Here is a 27,373-nt window from a genome sequence, read left to right as displayed (position 1 = left end):
CGGCAGCATGGTGATGGAGGTAGCAGGGTGGGTGCATATTGCAGGGTCATCTCATGCAGAGACGGGGGTTTATGGCTGGATCCTACGGGCGCTTTACCCTATGAGAGAACGAGAAATGGCCTAAGCCTGGCGGGGTAAGAAGCTAGCTTTGTTGGGCGGCAAGTCTGAACACCATGATTGGAGACGACGACGTCGAACGTATGCGAAAGAGTAAGACTGAGTGCGGCGCTATGAGTAGTATGCTTGGGAGTTATAAATATTAGACGTGGAGGCATATCCGCTCAAATTTGAAGTTATATATCCAGCTTCTGCGAATCGAAACCTACATACGTATATAGCCAACCCAGAGATTTTTCACCACCCAATCCGACTTCAAAACTCGGTCCAGAAATGACTGGCCAGAATACGGGCGCAACTAAGACAAATGTGTCAACCAATGCTCGTCAGATGGCGCCGTCATCTACCATGTTAGACATTCTAGCCCATCATTATACATTGTCTGATAATCTTGACAGCCTCACTAAGACGGTTCCTCTTTCGGAAGCTGCGTTGAGAAAACAGAACACCGACACGCGCTCAGTAAACCGCTTGTGGGATATGGAAGAAATGAACAGGATCGAAAGACTGCAGCGCGCTGCAATGGAGCTTGGATTCGAATTACCTTCACGATGCTACCACAGATAAAGGTTCAAGTACATTGGTCTGGTGTACCCATACCATCAATGTATTCTATCCTTGATAGCTTCCACGATGCTCTTTAGACCACTCAGTCTCTCTTCTCTTGTTTCCCCAAGATATAAGCTGGCAACAGGCCATGCGTGGATGCCACCTGGCTCTTCCCAGCTATCAACTTCCTTTCCTGTTTTACCGAGTAGACGGATCAAGTTCCTGGTCTCTGGTCCGAGAACTTCTTCGCTTCCATAGAGAAAGTACCAGCCTTGTTCGGGGCTAGCTTCCGTCCATTTTTTAACATCTTTACACTTTCCAGGCGAAACCATTGAATCCTCTGGTGATACTTTGTTGCCAATGTACTGGCGACCGTACAGCTCTAAAGATGAGCTGTTCAGATAGTCAGACGCCGTGTTCCGGTTTTCGCGCGATACTATCGTCACCCATGGGCTGATCATGATGGCAAGACCCGGTTTCTGATGACGCAATTCGGTATGGTCGGATAAATGTAGTAAGAAACTCAGGATGAGGGTTGCACCTGCAGAATCTCCGCCAACAACTACGTGAGTCGAAGATTGAGCCAGTGATAGAACATATTCGTAACCTGCGACCGTCTCGTGGAGCTGGGTGGGATATGTGGCGTCCGGTACCAAGGTGTATTCCAGAGCGAAGATAGCTGGGTTGCGATACCCGGCAGACTTTAGCAAAGTGACCCACGCTAGCAGAAACTCCATGTAGAAAAAACTGCTGCCCATGGAAAAGCCGCCACCGTGGCAATAGTATACGATTACATCTGGCTGCTCTTGCCGATCGTGCACGATCCATACCCCTCCGAAGTTCGGTCTTCTGATCTCAGTCCATCTGATCGGACTTGTGACAATGCCGTGTCTCAACATGCGAAATCTTAAGAAGGGGAGTGAGACAGCCTTTGAAAAGAACACCCGCCCTAAAAAGGCGGGCATGTTGGCGAAAGCATAACGAACAAAGCGGATGACTAGATCTTGAAATGGCGTTGCTTTTCTGACGAAGGGCGCGCGGTTCTCATGTGGCACGAGAAAGCGTTCGCGGATGAACTGATATGGAATTACGATGGCTTTAGGAGCTATAAGTATCAGTACACTCACGTATGGAGAGTAATGTGACTTACCGAGAGAAGGCAGAGCTGGGATGAGCCATGTCAAGAGTGGTATGATGCCAATCTGGATCAGCAATTGAGGCGCAAGAAAGACGAGGAAAGCTACACAGTCCAAGTAAGAGATTTGGCTCAGTATCATCTTGATGAGATAGGATATGGATGAAGCATGTCAGCTAATGGCATACCCAGCGACGGTGTCTCGAAACGCCAATTGCGATGACGCTGACAAGGGTCCAGCTAAGCCACAACCGCTTAGCGCCACACGACGGTACCGCATTTCCTTTGCTCCAGCCTTGACCAGAAACATGCGAGAGTCCCGAACGCTGCTGGACGCAAATCGCGCGTGTTCAGTGAGAAGTGAAACCCGAGCATTGTCTTGCTTGAGCAAACGATAGTTCGCACGTGACGGAGATTAGTGGCGCCGCGCACGGACCTATCGGTCGGTCGCGACTTCCAGAAAACTTCCGCGACTCACTTAGCTGTCACTCCGCAAACACGACTACAACGCCTGCAATCAACGCCGCCCGCTTGCCTGCGCCCGCATCGAAGGATCACATCAAACCGGTCGCTTCTTGTCTGTCATTTCTCTCTTCGATGTTAATGGAGTAAAGCCCGGCGCAGACTGCGATTCATCTTCTTACACGGCAGCCTTACCCGAAGTCGCGAACCCGTAGGACCTCACCATGGCCAACCCCGCGGCGGATCCCAAGGCGGCACCGCTCGCCGACGAGCTGAGAGAGCTTGCGCTGTACATATGCCTTTTTCCAATTAGCACGACCAATACTAATATGTGCAGTTCGCTCCCAACCACTGTCTTCCCTAAGAACTTCTTCTGCGCCCTTTGCAACCAGCTTGCATTCGACTCATACAAACTAATCTGCTGCGCCAAGTCAATATGCTCATCATGTGCGTATAACAATCTCTGCGATCGGACCATCACAGGTGCTGACATGGTTTAGGTCAAGGAAACCTTCAGTTCCCGACAACGTGTCCCTCATGCGACCACTCACCACTCGAAGCCGAATCATGCACAGTGAACAAGTCTCTGAGAAATACGATGCGAGTGTGGCTCCAAAAGCAGAAGAAGAAGGAAGAGGCCAAAGCCGCGGCACAGGCAGCTACCCCGCCCGTGGAGGTTACACCAGCCGCGCCTGAAGTACAGCCGGTAGGCGATGGCGCAGAGAAACCCGTAGACAGTGTTGAGGATACACTAAAGGCGGAGGACGGCGTCGCTGAACAAGCTGCTGGTTCTGCGGAGAACGCGGAAGAGGCTGGAAAGCGCGCCGGCTCTGCCTCGGCCCAACCGAACGAGGTAGGTTCCCAATGTCTTTCCTTCCGTTTTCACTTGGATCTGTTGGTACTGTACAATGAAAAGAAGAAAAAGACAAGCAAAAGAGAGACCGTCGGGTGTCAAACAATTGCAAAACATGGTTGCCACACGTGCCAATGACATGAGATGCTTTCCATTCCACCTTTTGCTTTTACTGACCAAGCTAGGACAATGCTTCTCTTGAGAACGACGCCGAGCGACGTGGTAGCACGGCTTCCCAGAACGCGTCCAAAAGCACCGAACAGGCAGCTGTAGACGGCGCGACCGACGAGCAAAAGAACGCGAATGGAGCAAATGGCATGATGGGCAACAATCCGGCGATGAACGGCATGCAAGGCCAGATGGGCTTCGGCTTTCCCAATCAGGGTGGCTTCAACAACGGTATGGCCTGGAGCGGCATGCCTAACATGATGGCCAATGGTGGCTGGAATGGCATGAATCCTATGGGTATGTTTTTGCATTCTCCCCCATCTATCCAGCAGGCCACTAACATCTATCCAGATTTCAACAGTATGAACGGCATGTACGGCAACTTTGGAGGGAACATGGGCATGGGCATGAACGATATGTCTGCCATGAACATGATGCAATATGGTGGTGGCTATGGCAATGGGTGGAATGGCATGGGCGGTGGTTATGGAAACTTCAGCGGGCCCAATCAGATGGGTGGCTATAATCAATCTGGAGCATATCCCGAGATGATGAACCAGTTCCCCAAGAATAATTTCTCAAACCAGAACCAGAATCGTTTCCATGCCAATCAAGGAGGAGCAAATCCTCAGCGAAACAACAGGAATGGTAGCCAAGGTGGCTTTGGTCCTGGTTCACAGAATGCGCCTGGACGTCCGGGTAGTCGCGGCGGTCCTTCGCAAAACGTACGTTCAACCCATCAACGAAAGCTACCGAACCCATTCAAGGGAATCGGCAAAACTTGGATATCAAAAACTGACGCGATTCATCCTACGCAGCGTGACGGCCAGTCGCCTGACGGAATCGCTAACACTGCCCCTGAGGTCAAGGCCGAGGGTGAGCAGCCGAAGGCGTCCGCAGAGCCCACTGAGGAAGGTAAGGAGACCGGCGACGGTATTCCGGTATCGACTGAACAGCCGAACTCTGCAGACGGCGTCGGTGCTGGCGTCGCGAGCGGAGCTGTTGCCGAAAATACTAACAACACAGGCGATGCTGTACATGATGAGGCGCAAGACGGTGGTCTGAAGCCTATACAGACCGTAGACTCTGGCGATGCAGACATGCAGGAGTTCAACCAGTCTATGATGGGCCATGGCATGCCATTCGCCCAGGGAATGATGAATCAGTTCCCGAATCAGCACATCAATACACCTTTCGATCCCACCATGAACATGAACATGGGATACAATGGCAACTACGGTCCTCGTGGCGGTTTCAACAACGGAGCTTATGGCGCTGCAACGGTTCTGACAGGCCAGCCAATGGAGCCTATTGGTGTTGGCGTTGCGGGCGCGCCAACTGGACCACGTGCGATGAGAGAAGGCCGACCCAACACTGGGTTTTCGAGTCGCATGAACAGCGGGCGATATGCTCCACCGCAGCCGCCCAAGAGCATTGCGTCTACGCAAGACGTAGCCGCTGGTAGTCCTCAGCGGAGAGTTCGATCGTGAGTAGATCCGTGTGAGACATACAGGATAAATAATGACTGACTATGACACAGACGGTCTCCTCTTCGCGATGAGAGTATGCGCGTCAAGGAACGCTCACCATCACGCTCTAGGTCAAGATCAAGAGTGAGGGATGATGAGAGGGAAGAACCGCGCGAGCGGTCTCGTTCAGCAGACCGAAACTCCCGCCGTGATGACCGTGGTAGATCTGTCACGCCATTGGACGATGACTATGAGAGTCGTAAAGACCGCAAACACCGATCATCACGCTATGAAGATCGCGAGGAGGAATACGATGATCGCTACCGCGATGAGAAGGGCAGTCGAGGTGACCGTACGCGAACTGCGTCAGCAGACTCCAAGTATCGTAGCAGCCGTCGCGACAAGGACAAGCACCGTTCATCGCGATCACATCGCGACCGAAGCAAGGAGCATCGCCGTCGCCACCGCTCCCGGTCGCCTCGCGAGGAAGACAAATACGAAGACGAGGAGGTGTATGCCAACGGCGAAAAGGATTCAGACGGCAGCTCACGTCGTAAACACAGGAGTGGCCGTGACCGATCACGCGACCGATCACGCGACAAAGAGCGTGAGAGAGACCGCAAGGACCGTAAAGAACGAGACCGCGACTATGACTATGATCGTGAAAAGGATCGCTCTCGTGACAAAGACAAGGAGCGTAGGCGGCGCCGCGATCGCGAAGCTGAAGACGACGAGCGTGATTATGATGATGACAAGTACCGCTCTTCGCGTCGTAGCCGCAAGGACCGAGATCGCGAGCGACGGGACTATGATGACCGTGAACGCAAAGACAAGCCATCTCAACCGGAGAAAGAAGAGGATGTTGTTGGTCAAATGATGAAGAAACGCGCTGTGTCTCCACCACTGAACGCCCCGACCGGGCCTTCAGCAAATGGCTTCAGCATCAAAGGCCGCTCGAAGAACGCTGTCATGCCCCCACCGGCCCAGCCCCCAACAGGCCCACGTGCTTTCCAGCCACCCAAGGGTCCGGCTGCCGACCGCAATAAAGAACGTAGTGGAGATGCTAGGGATCACCGCCGCAAGAGCAGTGTCAGCTCGGCCGCGAGTATCCCAACCGGCCCTTCATCAAAGGAAAAGGAAACTTCTCAGGACCACTACGCTGCTGAAAGAGAACGCAATGCCCGAGAGCGAGACAGTCGTGAACGCGTTGAAAAACCCTCCGGTTCGAGCAAGTCCATCCATTCGCGTATGTCATCGACATCTCGTTCAGCCCTGTCTAGTAAGCGCAGCAGAGATGACTTTGATGACGAAGCTCCTGTTCCCAAGGGTCCTAAAGCCGACGTCAAGCCCCCTACGGGGCCTGCATCCCACCGCGACAAACGTAGGAAGTCTGGAACGACTGGTGATGACAACATCGCCAACCTCTTCACAGCCGGCCTGCGCAAGAATGCTAAGGCCAGGCGCGGGGGTGTAAGGACTGAAGGCGACGTTGAACGTGAGATGATGGAGCGAGAGCGGGAGAGGCGCTAGTATGGCTCTTTTGATCTTGCGTACATGGACATTATTATGTGCTATAAAGGAATGATTGGGCTAAGAGCAATTCGAAGTGGTAATGTGGATAACCTGGGGGATTCTGGAGGAGAGCTGAGCTGCTTCTCTACTTCTTTGTATTATACCCTTTGATGAACTGAGCGGGGTAAGATAGGTGGAAGAGCGTGTGAATGCTGTACGCTCTGTCATTAGCTTAGGCTAATACTAATAAAAGATATTCCTGAATCGAGTTGAACGATGCGGCATGGTGAAGATGTGGTTTGTTCGTGGTATCATTTACTCTTTTACATCTAGTTCAAGACGAAGTTAACATCAAGCTAGTCAACCCCGTAAAATCTACCGCCTGTGGTTGACGAACTCCTTTTGTTCACCACCCAATCTCGAAGCTACGACAGTAGCTTCCCTGATTGCCTTTGCGACGGCGCCCCTCACGCCATCTTCCTCGAGTGACATGAGACCACCGATGGTGCAGCCCCCAGGCGTCGAGACCTTGTCCTTCAGCACAGCTGGGTGCTCACCGTTCAACACAAGTCCTGTGGTTCCCCTCATGGTCTGCGCGGCCATCATCTGTGCCTCCGCTCTTGGCAAGCCCATAGCCACAGCACCATCCGCCGCGGCCTCCAGTATCAGCGCAAAGAATGCTGGGCCCGAACCACACAGCGCAGTCGCTGCATCCATGTTCGCTGGAGGAAGGTTCGTAACGCGGCCAATTGAGCTGAAGACGAACTCGACAAGCTTGTACTGTGCCTCACTGAGTGGTGGATCCGAGGTCTGAATCACAGACATGGATTCCCCAACGAAAGATGCCGTGTTGGGCATGACCCTTACGACACGGCAAGCGTTCTCCGTCTTCTCAGGACCATCTGGGTACAGGAACGCTTCAATCTGCTCCCTAGTCACACCGGCCAGAATGCTAACAAGCACCTTGCCCTTGAGCGCCTCCCTCACACCCTCCTCACCCAGTATCGTCTTGAAGCCATGCGGTTTGCAGCTCAGTAGAACAATGTCTGCTTCTTGAACACCCTTGAGGTTCTGGTTTGTGAGGGTCTGGAGAGGGAAGTTGTAGTGGCCGAGTGCCTTGCGGACGTTTTGTTCAGCGGGGGCCCATTGGTCGCAAGCGATGAAGTTGGAAAGGTTAGGGACGTCTTTGGGGGCCGAAGAGGGGTCGAGGGAGGCTTTAGTTTTGGCCGAGGCCAGGGAAGACATAACGCCGCCCATTATCGCTATGCCCATTGTTCCTGGGGTTGTGTTAGTGGGGGTTCGAGCACCATTACAGACGCGTTAGACGTTGAAGGGCTTGAGGGTTGAGTTCTGTGAGGCGAGTATATTTCAGAAACACAAACGGCTCGCAGTGCTATTGATACAACCATAGGCTCTTTCAAAACTTAATCGCAGCGCCCGAGTGGTCTTTTGCTGGGAATAACGTATGAAAACAGTAAATATCGACCTACCTGAACCGAGAACGGTCAATGTAAGAGGCTTGGATTCCTGTGCGCTTGCCATCTTCAATACTGTCTTCTGTAGATCTTGCTGGGTGGTGGTGTTGGACAAATGCGAAGGAAGATGACTGCTGAGTTACTGGAGCGCGAGATCGGCGGCCTTCCCCACGTCCACTTAAAGAAATCCTGAGCTATGACCATGGCCGATGGTATGCGCGCGCAGCTCTCGAAGCTCTCCACTCCACGCAGGCTATCGCACACCAAGACACATCGCTCCACACTACCCCGACCACTATACCGACAATACTACCGGCAAGCTTGTAGTAGCCAAACGCTTTCTTAGCTTTCATCATGGCCGACCCATTCGAGGTCCGCCAACGCTTTACAACGCTACTCTCTCACCTCAGCGCATCGCATACCTCCCTCCAAAAAGCCGCGTTCTACGCGCTCAAGAATCGCGAACTGGACGAAGACCTTCATTCCTGCATTCTCGAACAGCTCGAACGCACCAATATGAACACGCGCGCAAACATCATGTTCTTCATCGAATGCCTCTGCGAATACGCCGTAAAAGACAACAACTCAGGAGATCCCAGCGCAATGGGCTACGTCCGCATGCTGCAAAGAGACATCTTAGCGGTTGTCGAATGCGTAGTGGGTGAAGAAGGAGCAAACATCCGCGTTGTGCGCAAAGTCCTGAAGACCCTCGAGAACCTCTCCATCCTGTTGAAGGAAACTGTTCAAGAACTTGAAGCTGTTCTAAAGTCCAGAGAGGTTGCACATCCATTTATGGCAACCGATTCCTCCAATCCCAAAGATGGCTCCACAACACTACCAAGTCGGAGTGGAGGGCAGAGGATGGATAAACGGCAGATTGAACAGAGAATTGAGGAGGATAGAGAGAGACATAAGAGGATGCGGGAGAGTATTTGGGCGGTGCCTGGAGATGGGTATGAGGAGTTGGAGAAGCTGTGGGAAGAGGCTAGCGACATCAACGAGGATGACTATGTCACGGCAAGGGAAGATGCGGAGGAGAGGAGGAAGGTCATTGCTTTTGGGTAGGACCCTAGCAAAGACTGGGAGAGCATTGAAGCTTGGCAGAAGGCCAAGGCTGCCGCGGAGGCTTCTGCGGGGTCTCTAATTACTGCAAGACAAGAGGACTCAGGGAATGATGCAGACAGCGAGAGTTCGAAGATGCTGTCATTTGGAAATGGCTCCTAGAACAGTATGCGGAAGGAAGTTCATCCGGATTCCTGGCGTTCATCGGATCCATAAAGGTATTGTCACAGCATGAGCTAGGCGTTAGGGCAGAGATACCACGGGCTTGTCTTATGACGCCCACATTGTTATTGGAGTTTTGAGTATACTGAATACATCCATGATCATTCCAAACATATCTGTACACGCCCATGTGCAATGCTATGATACAGTGTCCGTCTCTTCCTCGCTTCTGCACCGTCCCCTACTCCATAACAACCGTAGCACCCAGCGCCTTGAGGGTCTCAACAATCTTCTCTGCCTCCTCCTTTGGCACACCCTCCTTCATCATCTTAGGTGCTCCTTCAACAAACTTCTTGCTGTCCACCAAGCTCAACCCCAGCATGGCCTTGATCTCCTTGATGACCTTGGGTTTCGCGCCGGCGTCGAACTTCTCGAGCTTGAGGTTGAAGAGGGTCTTTTCTTGGGCAGCGGGGGCGGCTTCTTCCTCTTCGACGGGGGCTGCGGCTGCGGGGCCTGCGCCTCCTCCGGGACCAGCGACGAATCCGCCCATGGGCATGTCGGGGATGTTCAGGCGGGTCTTTGGTCGAAATGTTAGCATATATGCGTGTAGAGCTTTGGCGTGCTGGTGGAGGCGGTCGTAATTCCAAGTGTGCCAGAATCAGCACCCAAGTCAGTAGACATAGACAGAACGACTATTATGGCATATCGCTTTGGGTTTTCATCGCATGCCACCAATATTCGGTTGACTGTCTGCCACCGCCACCTCCGCCCCACGTTGATGTATCCGTACCTTTAGTGTTGATACCAAGTCCGCAGTCTCCAACAGAGTCAATTGGCTAATCTGGTCCACGATTGTCGCAATCTTTGGGTTGGTCGGAGCTGCCGCATCTGATTGCCATCTCCGCTGTATCCTCTGCTGTGTGGCGCCAATCGTCGGTCGTACGTATGCGGACTGCTTTGCGGTGCAGATACAGCGCCTGAGCGCGCGAGATGCTGGTGCTGCCATTGTGCTGGACGAGAGGGCGTGGATCAATGATGATTGCACGTTGTGGTCGTGCCTGCCATCATGAGATTTTGCGGAGCGGATTACGACTAATCAGGTTACCGTCTTGGCGTTCTCAAAGACCCGCAAAAAAGTTAGAGAACTTCGAGGCACTCAGACATCACCGCCACAACACCACCTTCCGGGCATATTGAAGCGTCGAAACTATGGGAAGGCGCCCCGAAAGCGAATCACGAATCAGTCCTTGCAGAAATGGAAGCAATTAATACTCGCAAGACCGGTGAAATGGTCAATATTAACGCGCTTGTTACCGAAGCGCTGAAGCCTGGATCGACGGACGATATTTTCGTTCAACATGGTGGACTCCTCACAGAGCTATGTGCGCGGTGGATACAGTCTGGCGCGAAGACCGACGCGAAAGTTGCAGCTTTTGGACGATTACTACCACTTGCGCCTCATCTCGCAGAGCACGTGGAACGATTTCTATCACATACGTCAGATTCGCCAGTGATTGGATCTAACGCTTCAAATCATGCGACCACAGCGATTCAGGATTCGGATTTAATAGAAGTTCTGTTGGGAACCTTCCGACTCCTCAGCTACGACTGCAAGAACTTTACCCACTATGTACGACCACTAGCTCTAGAGAGCCTTTTCCACCACTCGAGCCGCATTGTGCGGTATCTGGCCATACGGACGCTTTGCATCTACGCGCACACAGCGGATTATGCAACCCAAGAGATCATCAAGAACTTTGTTGGAGACGGGGAGATTGAAGGCCCATGGGAAGGGCAACAAATCGACTACCGGTTCTTGTCGTTATGGGAAGAGAAGCGATGGAAAGATTTGCAAAAGAAGTTGAGCCAGACCAGTTCCACTGATGTGACTCAGGCAATAGCTGTGCAACAAGACCTGTCACCATATACGGTCAACGTCAATGGTGTCCTGTTGCCTCGATTAGACGGTGCACCATCCCAGGAGAGGCCTACTGAGCTGGTTCCGACAGCTACTACAGAACAGAACCTGAAGAAAATCGCCTATGGACTTCTTGAATCTAGCCCAATCCTACTCACTGGACTCGCAGGCTCAGGCAAGACGCTTCTTACCCGCCATTTCGCATGGCAACTTAACAAGCTGGATAAGATGGTTACCCTCCATCTGAATGAACAGAGCGACGCCAAACTATTAATTGGCATGTACACAACCGGAGCCAAACCGGGAACATTCGCATGGCGCGCAGGTGTGCTTACTACGGCTGTTCGAGAAGGAAGATGGATCTTCATTGAGGATCTCGATAGAGCACCAAACGAGGTCATCAGCACCCTTCTACCGCTCATCGAGCGTGGTGAGCTGCTCATACCTAGCAGAGGAGAGACCATACGAGCGGCACGTGGTTTCCGTATCATCGCGACCATGCGAAGCACCCTCAATCCACGGGGCCAAGAGATCATACCCCGTCAGAGTATGATCGGTCATCGATTTTGGAACTCAATTACTGTGCAAATGCCACAATTGGACGAATTCCGCCAAGTGATACACGCCAAGTATCCTGGGCTGCAGAAACACCTTTCCGGAATCATGGAAGTCTATGCGCGATTGGTGGAGCTGTACTCAGATGCAAAGTTCTCATCCGAGAACGGCACGTCGCTTCGAGCCATGACGCCACGAGATTTGCTCAAGTGGTGCGATCGGATAGCGGTGCTTCTTGGACAAAGTGCATCTTTCAACAACGCACAAAAGGACGACATATTCATGGAGGCATTCGACTGCTTTGCGGGAAGTCTCCGCACCGAGAGCGCACGGCTGAAGGTCATGTCATGTGTGGCTGAAGAGTTACATATCGATCCCCAGCGACGTGATCACCTACTACGAAATCGTGAAATCAAGCTTCAGGTACCTTCGAAGATCACGGCATCTGGTACTATCCAAATCGGACGAGCGAGACTGTCCAAGCATAAGTCTTCGAAGAAACTTGGCTCAGGGCGACCGTTTTCAACCAACGACTACACTCTACGGCTACTCGAGAAGGTAGCTGTAGCAGTCGATCGCCAAGAGCCACTTCTATTAGTGGGTGAGACGGGAACTGGAAAGACTACATGCATTCAGTATCTGGCTGAGCAGCTTGGCCGAAAACTGGTAGCTTTCAATCTGTCACAGCAAAGCGAGAGTGGCGACTTGCTTGGTGGATTCAAACCTGTCAATGTGCGCAGCCTAGTAATTCCCCTCAAGGACGAATTTGATGAGATCTTTGATACTACATTCTCGAGAAAGAAGAATCTACGGTTCATGGAAATGCTCGGGAAACGCGTCGCAAGAGGCGAGTGGAAGCGCGTGTGTGCACTCTGGCGCGAGGCACTGAAGATGGTAGACGCCGCCCGGAAGTCGCACGAATCACAAACGTCGTCCCCAGATCCCGACGGTGGTCAGCCAAAGAAGAAGCGGAAGATGGACTCATTACCTGTCAACTTTCCAACTGCTCGATGGGAGAAATTCGCAACTGACCTCCATGACCTAGAGGCGCAGCTCTCTGGTGGCTCAGAGGCATTTGCTTTCTCTTTTCTGGAAGGCAATATCGTCAAGGCAGTCAGGAATGGTGACTGGGTACTTCTCGACGAGATCAACTTGGCATCCTCAGATACTTTAGAGGCGCTTACTGATCTCTTGGGCGGAGGACCAGATGGAAATCCATCGATACTGTTAACAGAGACTGGCAACGTTGAACGAGTGGTCGCGCATCCCAACTTCAGAGTGTTCGCCGCGATGAACCCGGCAACCGATGTAGGCAAGAAGGATCTGCCGCCAGGCATCCGATCACGGTTCACGGAGCTTTATGTTGAGAGTCCAGACAGTGATGAGAAGAGCTTGCGCAATATTGTGGAGAAGTATCTGGGTGGTGATGGGACAGATCCAGCAATAGTACGAGTAGCACGCGATGTCACTACACTGTATCTCGACATCCAAAGGCTCGCCAAAGCCAATATGCTCGTGGATGGCGCTGACCAAAAAGCTCACTTCAGTCTACGAACATTGACACGAACACTGTCATACGCCAGGGATATTGCACCTCTCTGCACCCTCCGTCGAGCCTTGTATGAAGGTTTCCACATGAGTTTCTTGACATTCCTAGGAAAGGCTTCTGAAGACCTAGTCGCGCCACTCATCACCAAACACCTGTTCCCTCAAAAAGCTTCCATGAAGGCTGAGCTCGGAAAGCCCCTTCAGCAACCTTCGGATGGTCGAGGCTACGTCAGACAAGGCCACTATTGGCTACGGCAAGGTGTACATGATGTGGAAGAGCAGTCGCACTACATCATCACCCCTTTTGTTCAACGCAACATGAACAACCTCATCCGAGCCGCTTCTACACGAAAGTACCCAGTGTTAATTCAAGGACCTACTTCGTCCGGTAAGACAAGTATGATCGAATATCTCGCCAAACGATCAGGGAACAAGTTCGTCCGTATCAACAATCATGAGCATACCGACTTGCAAGAGTACTTGGGCTCGTATATCTCTGGTGCTGACGGAAAGCTCACATTCCAGGAAGGTATTCTGGTGCGAGCACTTCGTGAAGGCCACTGGATTGTCCTAGACGAGCTCAACTTGGCACCCACAGACGTTCTGGAAGCCCTCAATCGCCTGCTCGACGACAACCGGGAACTTCTCATTCCGGAAACACAGGAAGTTGTTCGGCCGCATGAGGACTTCATGCTCTTTGCCACGCAAAATCCGGCTGGATTGTATGGAGGACGCAAAGTTCTATCACGAGCTTTCCGTAACCGATTTCTGGAACTACACTTCGACGACATACCGGTAGAAGAGTTGACTGAAATTTTACATCGCCGCACTATGATCCCGGAAACATGGTGTAAACGGATCGTGAAAGTCTATCGGGAACTTTCTACACTTCGACAAGAGAATCGCATCTTTGAGCAGAAGAGTTTCGCAACGCTACGAGACTTGTTCAGATGGGCACAACGAAAAGCAGACACCGTGCAGGATCTTGCAAACAATGGTTACATGCTTCTTGCAGAGCGTGTGCGCAAAGAGGAAGAGCGAGTCGCTGTCAAGAAGATCCTAGAAACCGTGATGAGCGAGAAGGGCCCCAAAGTGACGATTGACGAAGAGCGGTTGTTCAGTCCCGACAGCTTGTCGAATATTGAGGGACTTAGCAATGGTGTGACCAAAGTCAACACTGCTGTTGTTTGGACACGCGCGATGCGTCGCCTTTCTGTCCTTGTTGCACATGCTATCCGTAACAATGAACCCGTCCTACTTATTGGAGAGACGGGTTGTGGAAAGACGACCGTCTGCCAACTGCTCGCTGATCAGTTCAACAATCGACTTCACATCGTCAACGCACACCAGAACACAGAGACTGGCGATTTAATAGGTGCCCAACGACCCATCAGGAACCGAGCTGCCATCGAAGACTCTGTGAGGGAGCAGGTGCTCCAGGCACTCACCGGAATCTCAAGCGAAAGCCTGCAGAGCGATCCGACTTCGCTGGGCTCCGAAGAACTTATGGCGTTGTACGATAAAGTCGCGAAAGAATCGCCTGATTCTTTCCCTGACGAGGTTCGCAAATCTATACTGGTCGGCCGAGCTAAGGCCAGTGCCTTGTTTGAATGGGCAGATGGTAGCTTGGTACATGCGATGAAACAAGGTCACTACTTCCTCCTTGATGAGATCTCTCTAGCTGATGACTCTGTTCTCGAGCGTCTGAACAGTGTCCTTGAACCTTCACGGAGTCTACTGCTTGCAGAGAAGGGTCCTGTTGACTCGCACATTACAGCTAGCGACGGATTTCAGTTCCTTGCAACTATGAACCCAGGTGGAGATTATGGTAAGAAAGAGCTCTCGCCAGCCCTTCGGAATCGCTTCACGGAGATATGGGTTCCTGCAATGTCAGATCTTGATGACATCCTGGAAATCGTACGATCGAAGTTGAAGCCTAGCCTAAGTCACTTCGCTGGGGCCATCGTTTCATTCTCACAGTGGTTCAACGACAAGTACAACACGTCCGTCGCATCTTCGATATCAATTCGTGACACTCTAGCATGGGTGTCTTTCATCAACGACATGAAGCACGACGATCCTATATTCGGTGTCGTTCACGGTGCGGCAATGGTTTTCATCGATACACTTGGAGCCAACCCAGCAGGCTTGCTTGCCATCTCTGCAGCCACGATCGATGACGAGAAGACGTCATGTCTGCATCACCTGAGCAAGCTCCTGGGTCAAGACATCGCACCCATGTACTTTGGAGCCATTGACATTGCGAGCACTGAGCATTCCTTCCGATTGGGATCTTTTTCTATCCCCAAGTTCTCGTCGGCAGCCTCGCAGGCGTCGAACTTCGCGCTGGAAGCACCGACAACTCGTTCCAATGCGATGCGTGTGATCCGCGCCCTACAGCTTCCAAAGCCAATCTTATTGGAGGGTAATCCTGGTGTGGGTAAGACTACGCTAGTCACTGCCCTGGCTAAAGCTATCGGCAAGCCTTTGACGCGTCTCAATCTTTCCGAACAAACGGACCTTATGGATCTATTCGGATCAGACGTGCCTGTCGAAGGAGGCTCTGCCGGTACTTTCGCTTGGCGTGACGCGCCGTTCCTCAAAGCCATGAAGAATGGTGATTGGGTACTTCTTGACGAGATGAACCTGGCGTCACAGTCCGTACTTGAAGGTCTCAACGCCGTCCTTGATCATCGTGGGGAGGTCTATATCTCCGAGCTGGACCAAACATTTCATAAGCACCAAGACTTCAGGGTCTTTGCCGCGCAAAATCCGCACCACCAGGGCGGTGGCCGTAAGGGACTACCCGCATCCTTCGTCAACCGATTTACTGTCGTGTATGCCGACGTTTTCCGTCCAGAAGACCTTACCCTCATTTGTAATAAGGTTTTCCCTGGCATCGAGGAGCACGAAGTGGCTAAGCTTATCCGATTTGTGGCAGAGTTGGACGACCAAGTGGTCAATCGACGCGCATTCGGTACCCTTGGCGCACCTTGGGAATTCAACCTGCGTGATACCCTACGCTGGCTGCAGCTTCTCACCTCGAAAGATTTTCCAGGTTCAGCACGCGACTTCTTGGACACTATTTTCGCCCAGCGCTTCCGCTCAGAGAGCGATCGTGTCCGGCTACATAGAGTATTTGAGAGCCAGTATGGCGTCCACCAGCCACGCATCAGTCTCTTCCACAATCTGAGCACACAGGCTATTCAAGTCGGCCTAGGCTTGCTACCACGCGACACTGCACTGACCCGACCAGATCCTATGTCAACCCTGCGCTCCTCGCAGCTAGGTCCAATGGAAGCTCTTTTGGTCAGCGTCAAGCAGAATTGGCCAGTCATCATCGTTGGTCCACCGGGCTCGGGTAAGACTGCTATGATCAATCAATTAGCAAGCTTTGTCGGTACGGACCTGATCACCTTCTCCATGAACGCAGATGTTGACGCCATGGATCTGGTTGGTGGGTATGAGCAGTTGGACCCCACACGGGAAGTCCATCGATACCTTGGGCAGGCGGAAGAAATCATCCGAAGACATCTCGCGACCAGCACAACACATTCGGCCGTGCATCTTCGACTATTGGAACATCTTCAGGCTAGCTCCTTTACGAGCGACAGTGGTGGTGCGGTACAGTTTCTCGAAAGCCTTGCAGGACTCAGCCCTGAAGCGTCTGAGCTGGCCCACAAGCTGCACTCGTCACTCCAGGCTTCCCATCAACAAATCGATGGCGCACGTTTTCAATGGGTCGATGGAATCCTTATCCGCTCGCTTGAGCAGGGCAAATGGCTCGTGCTTGACAACGCAAACCTGTGCTCAAGCGCTGTTTTGGATCGATTGAACTCGCTACTGGAGCCCAACGGCTACCTTTCAATCAACGAACATTCCACAGATGATGGCGAAGCACGCATCGTGCGCCCACACCCAAACTTCCGTATTTTTATGACCATGGATTCGAAATACGGAGAGCTGTCAAGAGCAATGCGGAACAGAGCTGTCGAGATATTTTTGCTAGAAGGCGATGATAAGGCTATTCAAAACGACCGACCGGTGGTACAATATCCGCTTGACTCCACTATGTACCGGTATCGCCGATTTCAAGAACACGAAGACCATCTGTCGGCAACTTTGGAACAACGTTTCGAGCATTTGGGACTCCAGGACAACGACTTGTTGGCAGGTTTTACCAAGCAAGCACGACAAGGTCTTGTATTGACTTCCTCTGTGCTACCGAATCGAGCCAATGATCATGACTACACACAGCCATCACCCGTGGTAGTCCAAACAGGTATCGATCATCGAATTCAGCAATTTTCTGGGTTCCTGGAGACAACATGGAAACCACATGCGACGAAGGTTTACAACAAGCTAGGAACAGAGGAGCTGATAAGACTACGTTCTTACCATCCCTTGAACAACGAGCTGTTACTCAATCATACGGAAGAATCGAGAACACTGAATGTCTGGAGTGCGTCCATGTACGAGGTCATGTTTGATCTGTACAACATGCAACAGGCTATCCAAGACCTCCCATCCGCTCGATTCGAACGCCGCAAAGAGAGGCAGAAGCTGCCGGCGTTCCTGCATGCATACTGGCAAGGTATGGTCAAAGTCGCGGAAGGCTTTTGGAATGCGCTTCAGCAAGATCATCAATTCGACATTGCTTTCCTCAAGCCATTGCGAACGTTGTTCTGGGCCTTCCACGCTCTCACTACTGCCTCCACGTTCGATCGTGCCACTTTCCAGACATATCTGAAGATGTTGGCATCAGCTACTCCCGCCATAGCTGGGGAATCAGGTTCTCTCATACAATCTATGAGTAATGCACTCTCCAAGCAGATCGCTGTGTTTGGGTCTGACGTTCAGCTCACCACTGGCATGGGCATGGAACATATCTGGCGCGTCTTCAAAGCCTCTACGCCTACGACCCACAGTCAGCTGAATGCTATCTTGGAACTGGAAAGTTTGGCTGACAGACTTGATGCGGTTATGTGGCAGTCAACTCTACGCGTGGATGAGATGGTACAGCTACGCGAAAGAGTCGCTAGCTCCTTAAGCCTCGTTCGAAAGAATCAAGTAGATGCCAAGGAACTTGTCACAGGTCTCAGTATAGCGATTCATGATCTGGAGCAGAACATTGGCGAAGACAACATGTTGATCACTCCATACTTCGAGGACGAATTTGAGGGTCTCTGTCAGTTCCTAGACATCGCGCGTGACGATACCGATACCGAACGGGATGTATCGCTTACAGCAGCTGTTGTAAACACCCGCGCAAAGTCAGCCCTATTTGCCCGACGTGCAACCAAACTCGTAGATCTCGCGTTTGGGCGATCTTATCATGGATCGGTGCATTTCACCAAGTTGTATCGCCATCTCGGGCTGACGCGCAAGTCGGCGAACGCTATGGTACTTCAAGGCCGATTCCACACTGCAGTACTTGGAAAACTATATGGTGCTGATGAAGTTCAGCTGGCACAGCTCGACCGGTTCGAGACAGAATTACAAGTCCTCTCCCAACAGGTATCACTTGATGCTGGCCGCATAACGAAAGACCAAAATGTCGCGCTGGACCTACTTTACAAGGATATTTATAATGAGATCATCTCATCGCACTCCAACATAGTTGTTGAGATGGCGAGTGGAGGCTCTGCTATAGTATCCTCGGGTGCCAATATTCCCGATGTCTATCGATCGACTCTAGAGGCTGGCATCGCAAATTGCGCCCGATCGCCCGATTCTGTTGTCAACTCAGCAGCGTGGATTCACTTGGGTCTTCTGGGCTTACAGTTGTATGTCCCAAATTATCCACACGACCCCGCACTCAGACCTATGATCGAACGCGATATGTTCACCGCGGAGAAAAGTTCTCTTCTGAAAGCACTTGGTGCGTTGAGGATGTTCCAGGTTGACTCTACTGGACAAGACACAAGCTTCCGTATCCGACAAGTCGAGGATGTGATCAACAACATGGGTCAAGAGCCACCTGTGCCAGCTATCGTTCGACCTGCTATCTCCGAGCTCGATGATCTTCAAGGCGAGTTTACGAACTTGCTAAGCACTATTCAACCTCTTTTGAACCAGTCAATGTCAGTACAAGAAGCGGCCCATGACATCACCTTGCAGCAAAACATCCTTCGAATTATCCAGCGACTCACGGAAGGATATCGGGGATATGACGACATCACAGATATCGCAGTCGGCTTTCTCGCCTGTCTGCAGATTGGCCTTAACATGGGTCAGAGAGAAGAAGAGAAAAATGTCGAGAGCAATGTCACCAAGAGCTTGGCATACATATCGTCGCAGACGCCTTTCTTCGGTCGATCCAAGCCAATGGAGAGATCGGAATCGGTGTTGCAGACCATGGAAGAAAGCCTGGCTCAGCGCGAACATGCTATCGACCTCAGGTGGCACACTTTGAATTACTTGCTCGTGCTGAGCAATACTGATCCGGCTGCTATGACTACACCTGTAGCCAGAAATCTACTGCATGATCTGTTCGCTAGCTTGTACAGTGATTGGAAAACCAAGCTAGTTCAAGACCAGGAGAAAGAAGCGCAAAACTCAAGTCTGTACACTTATCGTGGAATGGATGACGACGAAGTTGACGAGGACCCGACACTGTTTCCGGACTACGACGCAGACCAGGAGGACGAGATCAAGCCAACCAGATTGCCCTCTAATTCTCGCGACTATGCCATCAGACTTGCCAACTTACATGCCGAGCTCTTCGTTCAGGGCAGGGACGCCTCGGACTCCATCAAGGCGCTACTAGAGTGGTGTGCTACGGAACTCAATCGTATATCGGGTAGCAAGAGCCATGGTAGCAAGCACGAAGACGTCTTGCCAACCATCTATCTCGCGCTAGAGAAGAAGATCAACGCGCTGTCAACCGCCAGCACAGCGAGAACCTACAATTTCTACTTCGATGCCAATCTTTCGGAAGCCAAGCGTCTCATCACAATTATTCACCGCATTCAGGCGCGTTACCGCCAGATCCGCAGAATCTGGCCTGAACACGCGACCCTCTCCGAGGTTCTACGCACGTGCGATGAAGCACTTGAATTCCGGCATGTCGACCCAGTCGCAAAGTTCATCACCAAGGCTGAGAAACTCTATGCTTACATGCATGAATGGCAGAAAGTCGCCAGCAAAGAATACAATACCGCGAACGTATTTGACGATCTTACTAAGCTCCTAGTCAGCTGGAGAGAGCTTGAACTTACCACTTGGGCTCGACTGTTCGACATGGAAGAGGAAAAATACCGTGACGATGCTAAGAGTTGGTTCTTTGTCGCGTATGAAACGATCATTGCTGCATCAGAGAGCAGCGAGGATGAGAAGAGCCTGCAGACGCATGTCAAGAACTTACTCAAGTCTTTGGAAGGTTTCTTCGAGGCGACCACGCTTGGTCATTTCGAGCAGCGAATTAAGCTTTTAAGACAGCTTCGCCAACACGCAGCTATGCGCATGCAAGATGTCGATGCCTTCACGATTGTGCATGCTGCACTAGACAACTTCCTCGCCTACTACTCGCGTCTTGAGAAACCAGTGCACGAAACTCTTACCAAAGGTCGCCAAGCCCTGGAAAAGCAAATCACCGATGTCATTAAGCTTGCAAGCTGGAAAGATACGAACATCGAGGTCTTGAAGCAAAGTGCGAAAGCTAATCATCGCAAGTTGACAAAACTTGTCCGCAAGTTCAGAGCATTGCTTAATCGTCCTGTGTCTGGTATAATGAACGCAGGCTTCCCAGATGAAAGTCATCTGCTGCATGACATCTCTTTGGAGAATGTCATCACTGCTACGAACCCTAAGGCGCTAGAACTCTGCGCAACCAAAATTCCCGGATGGGATGAGAGACCTACTCGCTTCAAGAATCTTGCTGTCACGGTCTCGATGATGCGCAATCTCACAACGCCAAAGACTGCCACTGTTGACGGCGCATCATACATCAGCGAATTTATTACTGACCTCTCAGGCTCTATCATCGAGCTACAGAAGGCTACACCCACTACGCTCACAGAGGAAAACAAGGCATCCGTGCAACATCTCAAGACCCAGAAGCGCAAGCTCTATGCCGATACGATGAAACTGCTGCGGCAGATGGGTATCAACTCAAACCTGAGTGTGGACACCTTAGCAAAGCAGGATGAGCTTTCGACAATACTCTCAACTATATCTCTGGTGAAAGGGAGTGAGAGCATTGGTCATGCTGCTGAGTATCATCTACACAAAGCTCTCAATATTATGCCTCAGGTCCGCGCAGTTACTAGGGAACACTCTGGTGATCTGACCGCAAACGATGTTTCAAGGAGTATTGGTTACTTGGAGGGCTTGTTGCATGCCTCTATCCGGCAGCGCAATGTGCTCAGCAAGGCTGCACGCAGTCTTGAACTGATCAATGCGCCAATGGCGCTTGTCGCCGACCTGTGCCAATTGGAGCACGACCAATCAACACTGGTATCAGAACACGTAGATGTATCAGGCTTCGTACAGCCGCAGCTTCGTTGGCTCGCTGCCATGCTCCAAACTGCAAGCGACGTAGTGAATGCGCAAGCCAGGCTTGGGAAGACGACTGAGCTTGATGCGTTGATCCGCGACTTGCGCGCTTGGGCCAGCACTGCCCAAGGCCTTGCTGATGCATACGACAAATCGCCAAAGCTGCCGCTCAACGTACAGTCCTTGGCTTACCAAGAAGTCAACGATTCCGTCAAAACTTTCCTATCAGAACTTCAGAGAGTTTTCGGCGTTTACGCTACTAACAGCGACATTGCGAGGACTGTACTTCAGCAGGTCGAACCGTTCCTATTCTGCTATCCTGCTACCAACGCTGTACGATCTTCCGACAGTCTGCGCATATCAGTTGAGGCTCATGCCAAAGATATACTCACTTCTCTGGATCTCGTCCTCGGTTCAATGCAAGATGTGCAGACTGCAATGACGGGCATTCCTGCCTCAACGGATGACGCGTCCTGGCTCCTTAAGGAGGAGCAAGCTCTTTCAGCTGCGCTGATGGCCCTGCACGCTCCTCACATCAGTGAAACCTTGCAAACCCTTCTCGACAAGATGCAACATCTTCATGAGGATGCTAACTTACAAGGGATAGTCGCTTTGTTCACTTCCGTCAAGCCCATTCTAGACCAATACGTGGCAACGCACAAGTATATCGTCAACCGTTTCGACGCTCTACATGCATCCACTGCAAACCTACTTCACCGCCTCTCGAAGTCGTTCATCCAAATCGGCACGCAAGGTTTCTGTCAACCTCCAGAGAAGTCGAATGATCCGCAGAAGGGCAAAGATGACAAGCTTGAGTCTGGTACTGGCCTTGGTGAAGGAGAAGGCGCTGAAGATATCTCCAAAGACATCGAGGACGACGAAGATCTCGAGGATCTGGCACAAGAGCAGAAGGGCGAACGTGAGGGAAGTATCGAAGAACAGGAAGATGCAGTCGATATGGGCGAGCAAGAGATGGAGGGTGAGACAGAGGAGGTAGGAGAGAAGGAAGATAAGGGCGACGAGTCTGGTGAGGAAGGAGACGACGATGCGCAAAGCGAAGTTGGCAGTGTCGATGATCTCGGCCCTAGTGCTGTAGACGAGAAAATGTGGGACGATGGAGGCAAGGAAGATGACGCCAAGGACAAAGAAGGAAAAGACGACGTAGGAACCGAAGACCAAGAAGAGCAGGTTGCTGCCGAGAAGAAGGAGGAAGAAAAGAGCGGCGAGGACAAAAAGGAAGAAGCGGAAGATGAAAAGAAAGAGGGCGAAGGAGAAGAGGAAGACATGGAGATGGAAGGCGAGGATCAGGAAGAGAACGTGGGTGCTGGTGAAAAAGAGCAGATGGATCCCCACGCAAAGGAAGAGGAGACATTGGACTTACCAGAAGACTTGAACATGGATGGTCAAGACGACGAAGGCAAAGAAGACGACGATCTTGGCGATATGGACATGGGTGACGATCTGCCTGAAGACGAGATGGATCCGGAGGTCGATCCCGGCCAGCCAGATACCATGGAGGAAGACATTGGCCCTGAGCAAGAAGGCGAGGATGAGAAAGACACGACTGGTCATGTTGAAGATGAGGAACAGCCAGAAGGAGAGCAAGGAGATGAAGGTGACGAGCCCATGGACGACGATGACGCCATTCCTCTTCCAGATGAAAACATGCCAGAAGATGAAGTTCGTGATCAGAAAGATACCGACCAAGCCGATCCCAATGCCGAAGCTGGTGCAGGTACCGAAGCCAACGAGGAAGCACACAAGAACAAGAATGAGCAAGCTTCCGCAAGTGCCGCAAACCAGGACGAAGGTCAAGAGGGAGAATCTGCCGAACAGCAACAAGCACCAACGACCGAAGACGGGCAGCTTGGACAAACAGCCGCACCAGACGCCGGCGGACACGGAGAGCAGCCTGAGGAGTCGAAAGAAACGCAATCTTTCAAAAAGCTGGGCGATGTGCTTGAGAAGTGGTACAATCAACAGAAGCAGATTCAAGACGCCCAGGAGAAGGATGAAAAGCAGGCTCAGCAGATAGACAAAGAGATCGACATGGCTGACGCGGACTTTGAGCATCTCGGCGATGAAGAACAGCAAGCTGATACACAAGCATTGGGTACCGCGACAGAGGACCAAGCGAAAACTCTGGATCACGACATGGCGCTTCCAATGAACGAAGAGGAAGATAAGATGCCGACTCGGCCGGAAGACAAGGACGAAGAGATGATGGAAGCTGATAAAGACACCGAGATGGAGGAGCCTGAGACGCAAGATCAAGACGAAGAAGCTCAGCAGCCGCAGTCGAACGCTATGGAAGGTCAACCGCAAGCTTTCGTCGGCGAACAAAGACCCTTCCCCGACCAAGAAGACGAAGACATGGCTGATGCTGTCGAACTTGACAATGACACTTCTTCTACAGTGTCCTCTGCAGACAACATTGAAGCCCAGCTCTCGCTCACTCACCTTGAACCATCCGCCATGGACCCCACGTCCGCACGTGCCCTCTGGCTGGCTCACGAAGCGTCGACGCATTCGCTTTCCCAACAACTCACAGAACACCTCCGCCTCATTCTCGCGCCAACTCTCGCTACAAAGCTCCGCGGCGACTTCCGCACGGGAAAGCGGCTCAACTTAAAGCGCATCATCCCCTATATCGCTTCAGGCTACAAGCGGGACAAGATCTGGCTACGACGCAGTATGCCAAGTAAGAGGAGCTACCAAGTCATGATTGCGTTAGACAACAGTGGCAGTATGGCCGACAGTGGTGCAAGTGGTCTCGCACTCAAAACCCTAACACTAGTTACCCGCTCGCTATCGATGCTGGAAGTTGGTGAAGTCAGCGTCGTGGGCTTCGGGGACGAAGTGAACGTCGCGCATGACTTTGACAAGCCATTCACTTCCGAAGCGGGTGTACGCGTCTTCGAGCAATTCGGTTTCGATGCTAAGAAAACAAATGTCCGTGGTCTGGTTGACAAGAGTCTTGAGCTATTCAAGGATGCTCGTCAAAAAGGATCAAGTTCAGCAGGTGAAGACCTCTGGCAATTGATGCTCATCGTCAGTGATGGTCTTTGCGATGACCATGCCGAGATCCAGCGCCTTGTTCGCAAAGCACAAGAAGAGCGTGTGATGATCGTCTTCATCATTATCGATAGCTCGGCCGCTGCTCCTTTCGTACCGGTACCAGCGCCATCTGACAGCCCAGGTGCCCAGCCGCCGGCGCCTGCGAAGGACCAAGCGAAAACCTCTATCTTGGACTTGCAGTCTGCTGTGTTCACCCCCGAGGGCAAGATCGTGAGGTACAAGTATATGGAGCAGTTCCCATTCAGGTATTACCTTGTCGTTAGAGATGTCAGAGAGTTGCCAGGAGTGTTGGCCGGAGCATTGAGACAGTGGTTTGGAGAAGTTGCTGGAAGTGTTTAGTGGGACACATGATGTATAGTGGCCAACGCACGCGCATGAAGCGGAGTTTGGGCTACCATAGGTGTTTTTGCATTCATGGAGTTGCATTGTGTTGGCGTTCTGGGTCTGGAAAATAGCTGGTGTATAGTACTAAATTTATTTTCGTACATATTTACAATTCACGTGTCCTCTCCAACGCACAGACCAATAACCGGTACTCTATGGGCAAGGCCTCCAGTAATCACAAAAGCACATTCTACATCCCTGTGACGTGACGAATCTGAGCGTAAGTCCGAAGAACCTGGCGGGTAACTCGATTAGGCTCACGGCTTGATTACATAATGACACTCGGCAATCGTCGGCTGTATATCTGTGACTGTACTGCCTTATGATATGTCTCGTATCTTGCTTTTCCGATCGTATGTTCCGACGCTCAGTTCGCTGCATTCTCGGACCTGGGAACTCGGATAAATTTCCATATTCTTGAGATCTGCGTGGCTCACTTTCCTGGGCTTAAACACCTACTGTCGTCAAACCAGTGCAGCCTGTATCCATCTCATCATCCTTCATAGATCCGTCATACATCTCTTGGATGCTGAACCTGTCTCCCTATCACCGACAGATCCAATGGGTCGACTGAACCTTGATGCGTTCGGCTCGGTTGCATTCGTGTGGAAGACGCTGGGTCTACCACAGGAAGCTCTCAACTCATTACATTTACCTTTAGATGCCAAATGCCTACCGTCCTCTTTCAAAGTCGACATTCTCGCACAATCCACCATTGCAACGTCTGCATTGGCGGCAGCTCTACTTTGGTCCGTTCGGAACGCATCCCCAATACCTCGGGTCACGGTTCCAGCCGAGCACGCGTGTGTCGAGTTCAAATCTGAGCGACTGTACACTGTCGACGGGAAGTCCGCGTCCCCACCCTGGGGTGCTATTGGTGGATTTCACAAAGCATCTGATGGATATGTGAGGATACACGATTCTTTCCCGAATCATCATCAGAACGCACTACATGTGCTAGGACTTCCACCAAATGCGACGAAAGAAGATGTCACTCGAGAAGTTTCGAAATGGAAAGCTGTGGAATTGGAGACCGAAGCATGGCGACGTGGAGCAGTAATCGCTGCGCTACGATCTATCGATCAATGGGAGGCTTTACCCCAAGCCAGCGCTATCGCGGATGCCCCTGTTCTCTTCGAGAGGATTGCACACTCTGAGCCGCATATGCCACCGCAGCCAACAACGGAAATGACGAACAAGTGCCTACACGGTGTTCGCGTTATCGAGATGAGCAGAGTTATAGCCGCACCAGTGGCTGGGAAAACACTAGCTGCGCATGGGGCCGACGTTATATGGATCACATCGCCATCTTTGCCTGATCTTCCTGATCTAGATATCGACCTGTCGCGCGGCAAGCGCACAGTACAGCTCGATATCAAGAAGGCTGAAGACAAGGCTAAGCTGCTAGATCTACTCTCCACAGCCGACGTTTTCCTCCAGAGCTATCGTCCTGGAAGCCTAGCGGCAAAAGGTCTCAGTGCGGCAGAGTTGATGGAAGCGAACCCAAGACTGATTGTGGCAAGTCTCAGCGCTTACGGTCCTGAAGGTCCTTGGTCTGAAAACCGTGGGTTTGATTCACTTGTGCAAACTTGTTCCGGTATTAATGTGGCAGAGGCCGAGCACTATGGCGCTAACGAGCCGATGCGCGTCCTGCCCTGTCAAGCATTCGATCATGGAGCTGGTTATCTTTTGGCGACCGGAATCATAGCTGCATTATACAAACGAGCCACTGATGGGGGCGCCTACGAGGTCAGCGTATCCTTAGCTGCTGTCGTGAAATATATGCGGTCCTTAGGCCGATACGATGGCAAAAGTGGATTCGACCGGAAAGATTTTCAGAAGCCGGAGGATGTCAAGCAGTATCTAGAATCGCGACACACACATCTTGGGGTCCTCGAGGCAGTAAGACACTCCGCCTGCATTGAGGGCCTGTCCGTCGGTTGGGACATCATGCCGAAACCATTGGGTAGTGATACGGCGGGTTGGCTTTGAGGGTCCGACAACATAGTGCTTGATATGATAGCACTGCATTCATGACGAGTATACTTGAATATCAATATCTGTCTCATCAATTTGATATTGAATGAACGAGGTACGTTGCCCTAGAAATCTTAGCCATCTACGATCAGCTCCGAGAAGCCAAGCGACATGGTACCGTCATCTTGGAGATCCGCGGTCGAGCGACCGTGATCGTGTTGTCCTGATTGTGACAAGCGTAGGTGTTGTGCATTATGTTGTATGGACGCATTCGGAGTGGTTGCAACATGCGTCCCAAAGGCGACTTCGCAGATACAGTCGCTGTGGAACCATTGACGTCATCGTCGCCCGCGTACCTGCATTAGCCCTCGCCCCTCTCCAAGCCATCCACGTCTGCCACTATTGTTCATCCTCGACGTCTTATCGACTCACTGCCTGGTAACCAGTCAGAAA

The 27,373-nt window shown here is 51.7% G+C and overlaps 7 protein-coding genes across 7 annotated transcripts; 4 read left to right on the top strand and 3 right to left on the bottom strand.

Annotated features, from left to right (window-relative positions):
* Nucleotides 1-719: 719 nt before the first annotated feature.
* J4E82_000736 (uncharacterized protein) lies at nucleotides 720-1,943 on the bottom strand (the record flags this gene model as incomplete). Its single annotated transcript, XM_051727056.1, has 2 exons — nucleotides 720-1,771; nucleotides 1,817-1,943. 2 exons carry the CDS (start codon nucleotides 1,941-1,943, stop codon nucleotides 720-722), a joined length of 1,179 nt encoding a protein of 392 aa, XP_051593481.1.
* A 649-nt stretch (nucleotides 1,944-2,592) lies between these two features.
* On the top strand, nucleotides 2,593-6,283 carry J4E82_000735 (uncharacterized protein; the record flags this gene model as incomplete). The annotated part of the gene is made up of 5 exons (XM_051727055.1): nucleotides 2,593-2,599; nucleotides 2,839-3,116; nucleotides 3,302-3,581; nucleotides 3,636-4,770; nucleotides 4,825-6,283. 5 exons carry the CDS (start codon nucleotides 2,593-2,595, stop codon nucleotides 6,281-6,283), a joined length of 3,159 nt encoding a protein of 1,052 aa, XP_051593480.1.
* Nucleotides 6,284-6,640: 357 nt separating this feature from the next.
* J4E82_000734 (uncharacterized protein) lies at nucleotides 6,641-7,522 on the bottom strand (the record flags this gene model as incomplete). Its single annotated transcript, XM_051727054.1, has 1 exon — nucleotides 6,641-7,522. The coding sequence occupies one exon, from the start codon at nucleotides 7,520-7,522 to the stop codon at nucleotides 6,641-6,643; it is 882 nt and encodes a 293-aa protein (XP_051593479.1).
* A 572-nt stretch (nucleotides 7,523-8,094) lies between these two features.
* J4E82_000733 (uncharacterized protein) lies at nucleotides 8,095-8,805 on the top strand (the record flags this gene model as incomplete). The annotated part of the gene is made up of 1 exon (XM_051727053.1): nucleotides 8,095-8,805. The coding sequence occupies one exon, from the start codon at nucleotides 8,095-8,097 to the stop codon at nucleotides 8,803-8,805; it is 711 nt and encodes a 236-aa protein (XP_051593478.1).
* A 400-nt stretch (nucleotides 8,806-9,205) lies between these two features.
* Nucleotides 9,206-9,970, bottom strand: J4E82_000732 (uncharacterized protein; the record flags this gene model as incomplete). The annotated part of the gene is made up of 2 exons (XM_051727052.1): nucleotides 9,206-9,541; nucleotides 9,755-9,970. The coding sequence occupies 2 exons, from the start codon at nucleotides 9,968-9,970 to the stop codon at nucleotides 9,206-9,208; spliced, it is 552 nt and encodes a 183-aa protein (XP_051593477.1).
* Nucleotides 9,971-10,344: 374 nt separating this feature from the next.
* J4E82_000731 (uncharacterized protein) lies at nucleotides 10,345-24,898 on the top strand (the record flags this gene model as incomplete). Its single annotated transcript, XM_051727051.1, has 2 exons — nucleotides 10,345-10,353; nucleotides 10,520-24,898. The coding sequence occupies 2 exons, from the start codon at nucleotides 10,345-10,347 to the stop codon at nucleotides 24,896-24,898; spliced, it is 14,388 nt and encodes a 4,795-aa protein (XP_051593476.1).
* Nucleotides 24,899-25,504: 606 nt separating this feature from the next.
* On the top strand, nucleotides 25,505-26,935 carry J4E82_000730 (uncharacterized protein; the record flags this gene model as incomplete). The annotated part of the gene is made up of 1 exon (XM_051727050.1): nucleotides 25,505-26,935. The coding sequence occupies one exon, from the start codon at nucleotides 25,505-25,507 to the stop codon at nucleotides 26,933-26,935; it is 1,431 nt and encodes a 476-aa protein (XP_051593475.1).
* Between the last annotated feature and the right edge of the window lie 438 nt (nucleotides 26,936-27,373).

The sequence above is a fragment of the Alternaria postmessia genome (genome assembly GCF_024291825.1).
Source record: "Alternaria postmessia strain BMP 2775 chromosome Unknown scaffold_2, whole genome shotgun sequence".
Taxonomy (NCBI): domain Eukaryota; kingdom Fungi; phylum Ascomycota; class Dothideomycetes; order Pleosporales; family Pleosporaceae; genus Alternaria; species Alternaria postmessia.
This window is presented reverse-complemented; position numbering and strand designations above follow the sequence as displayed.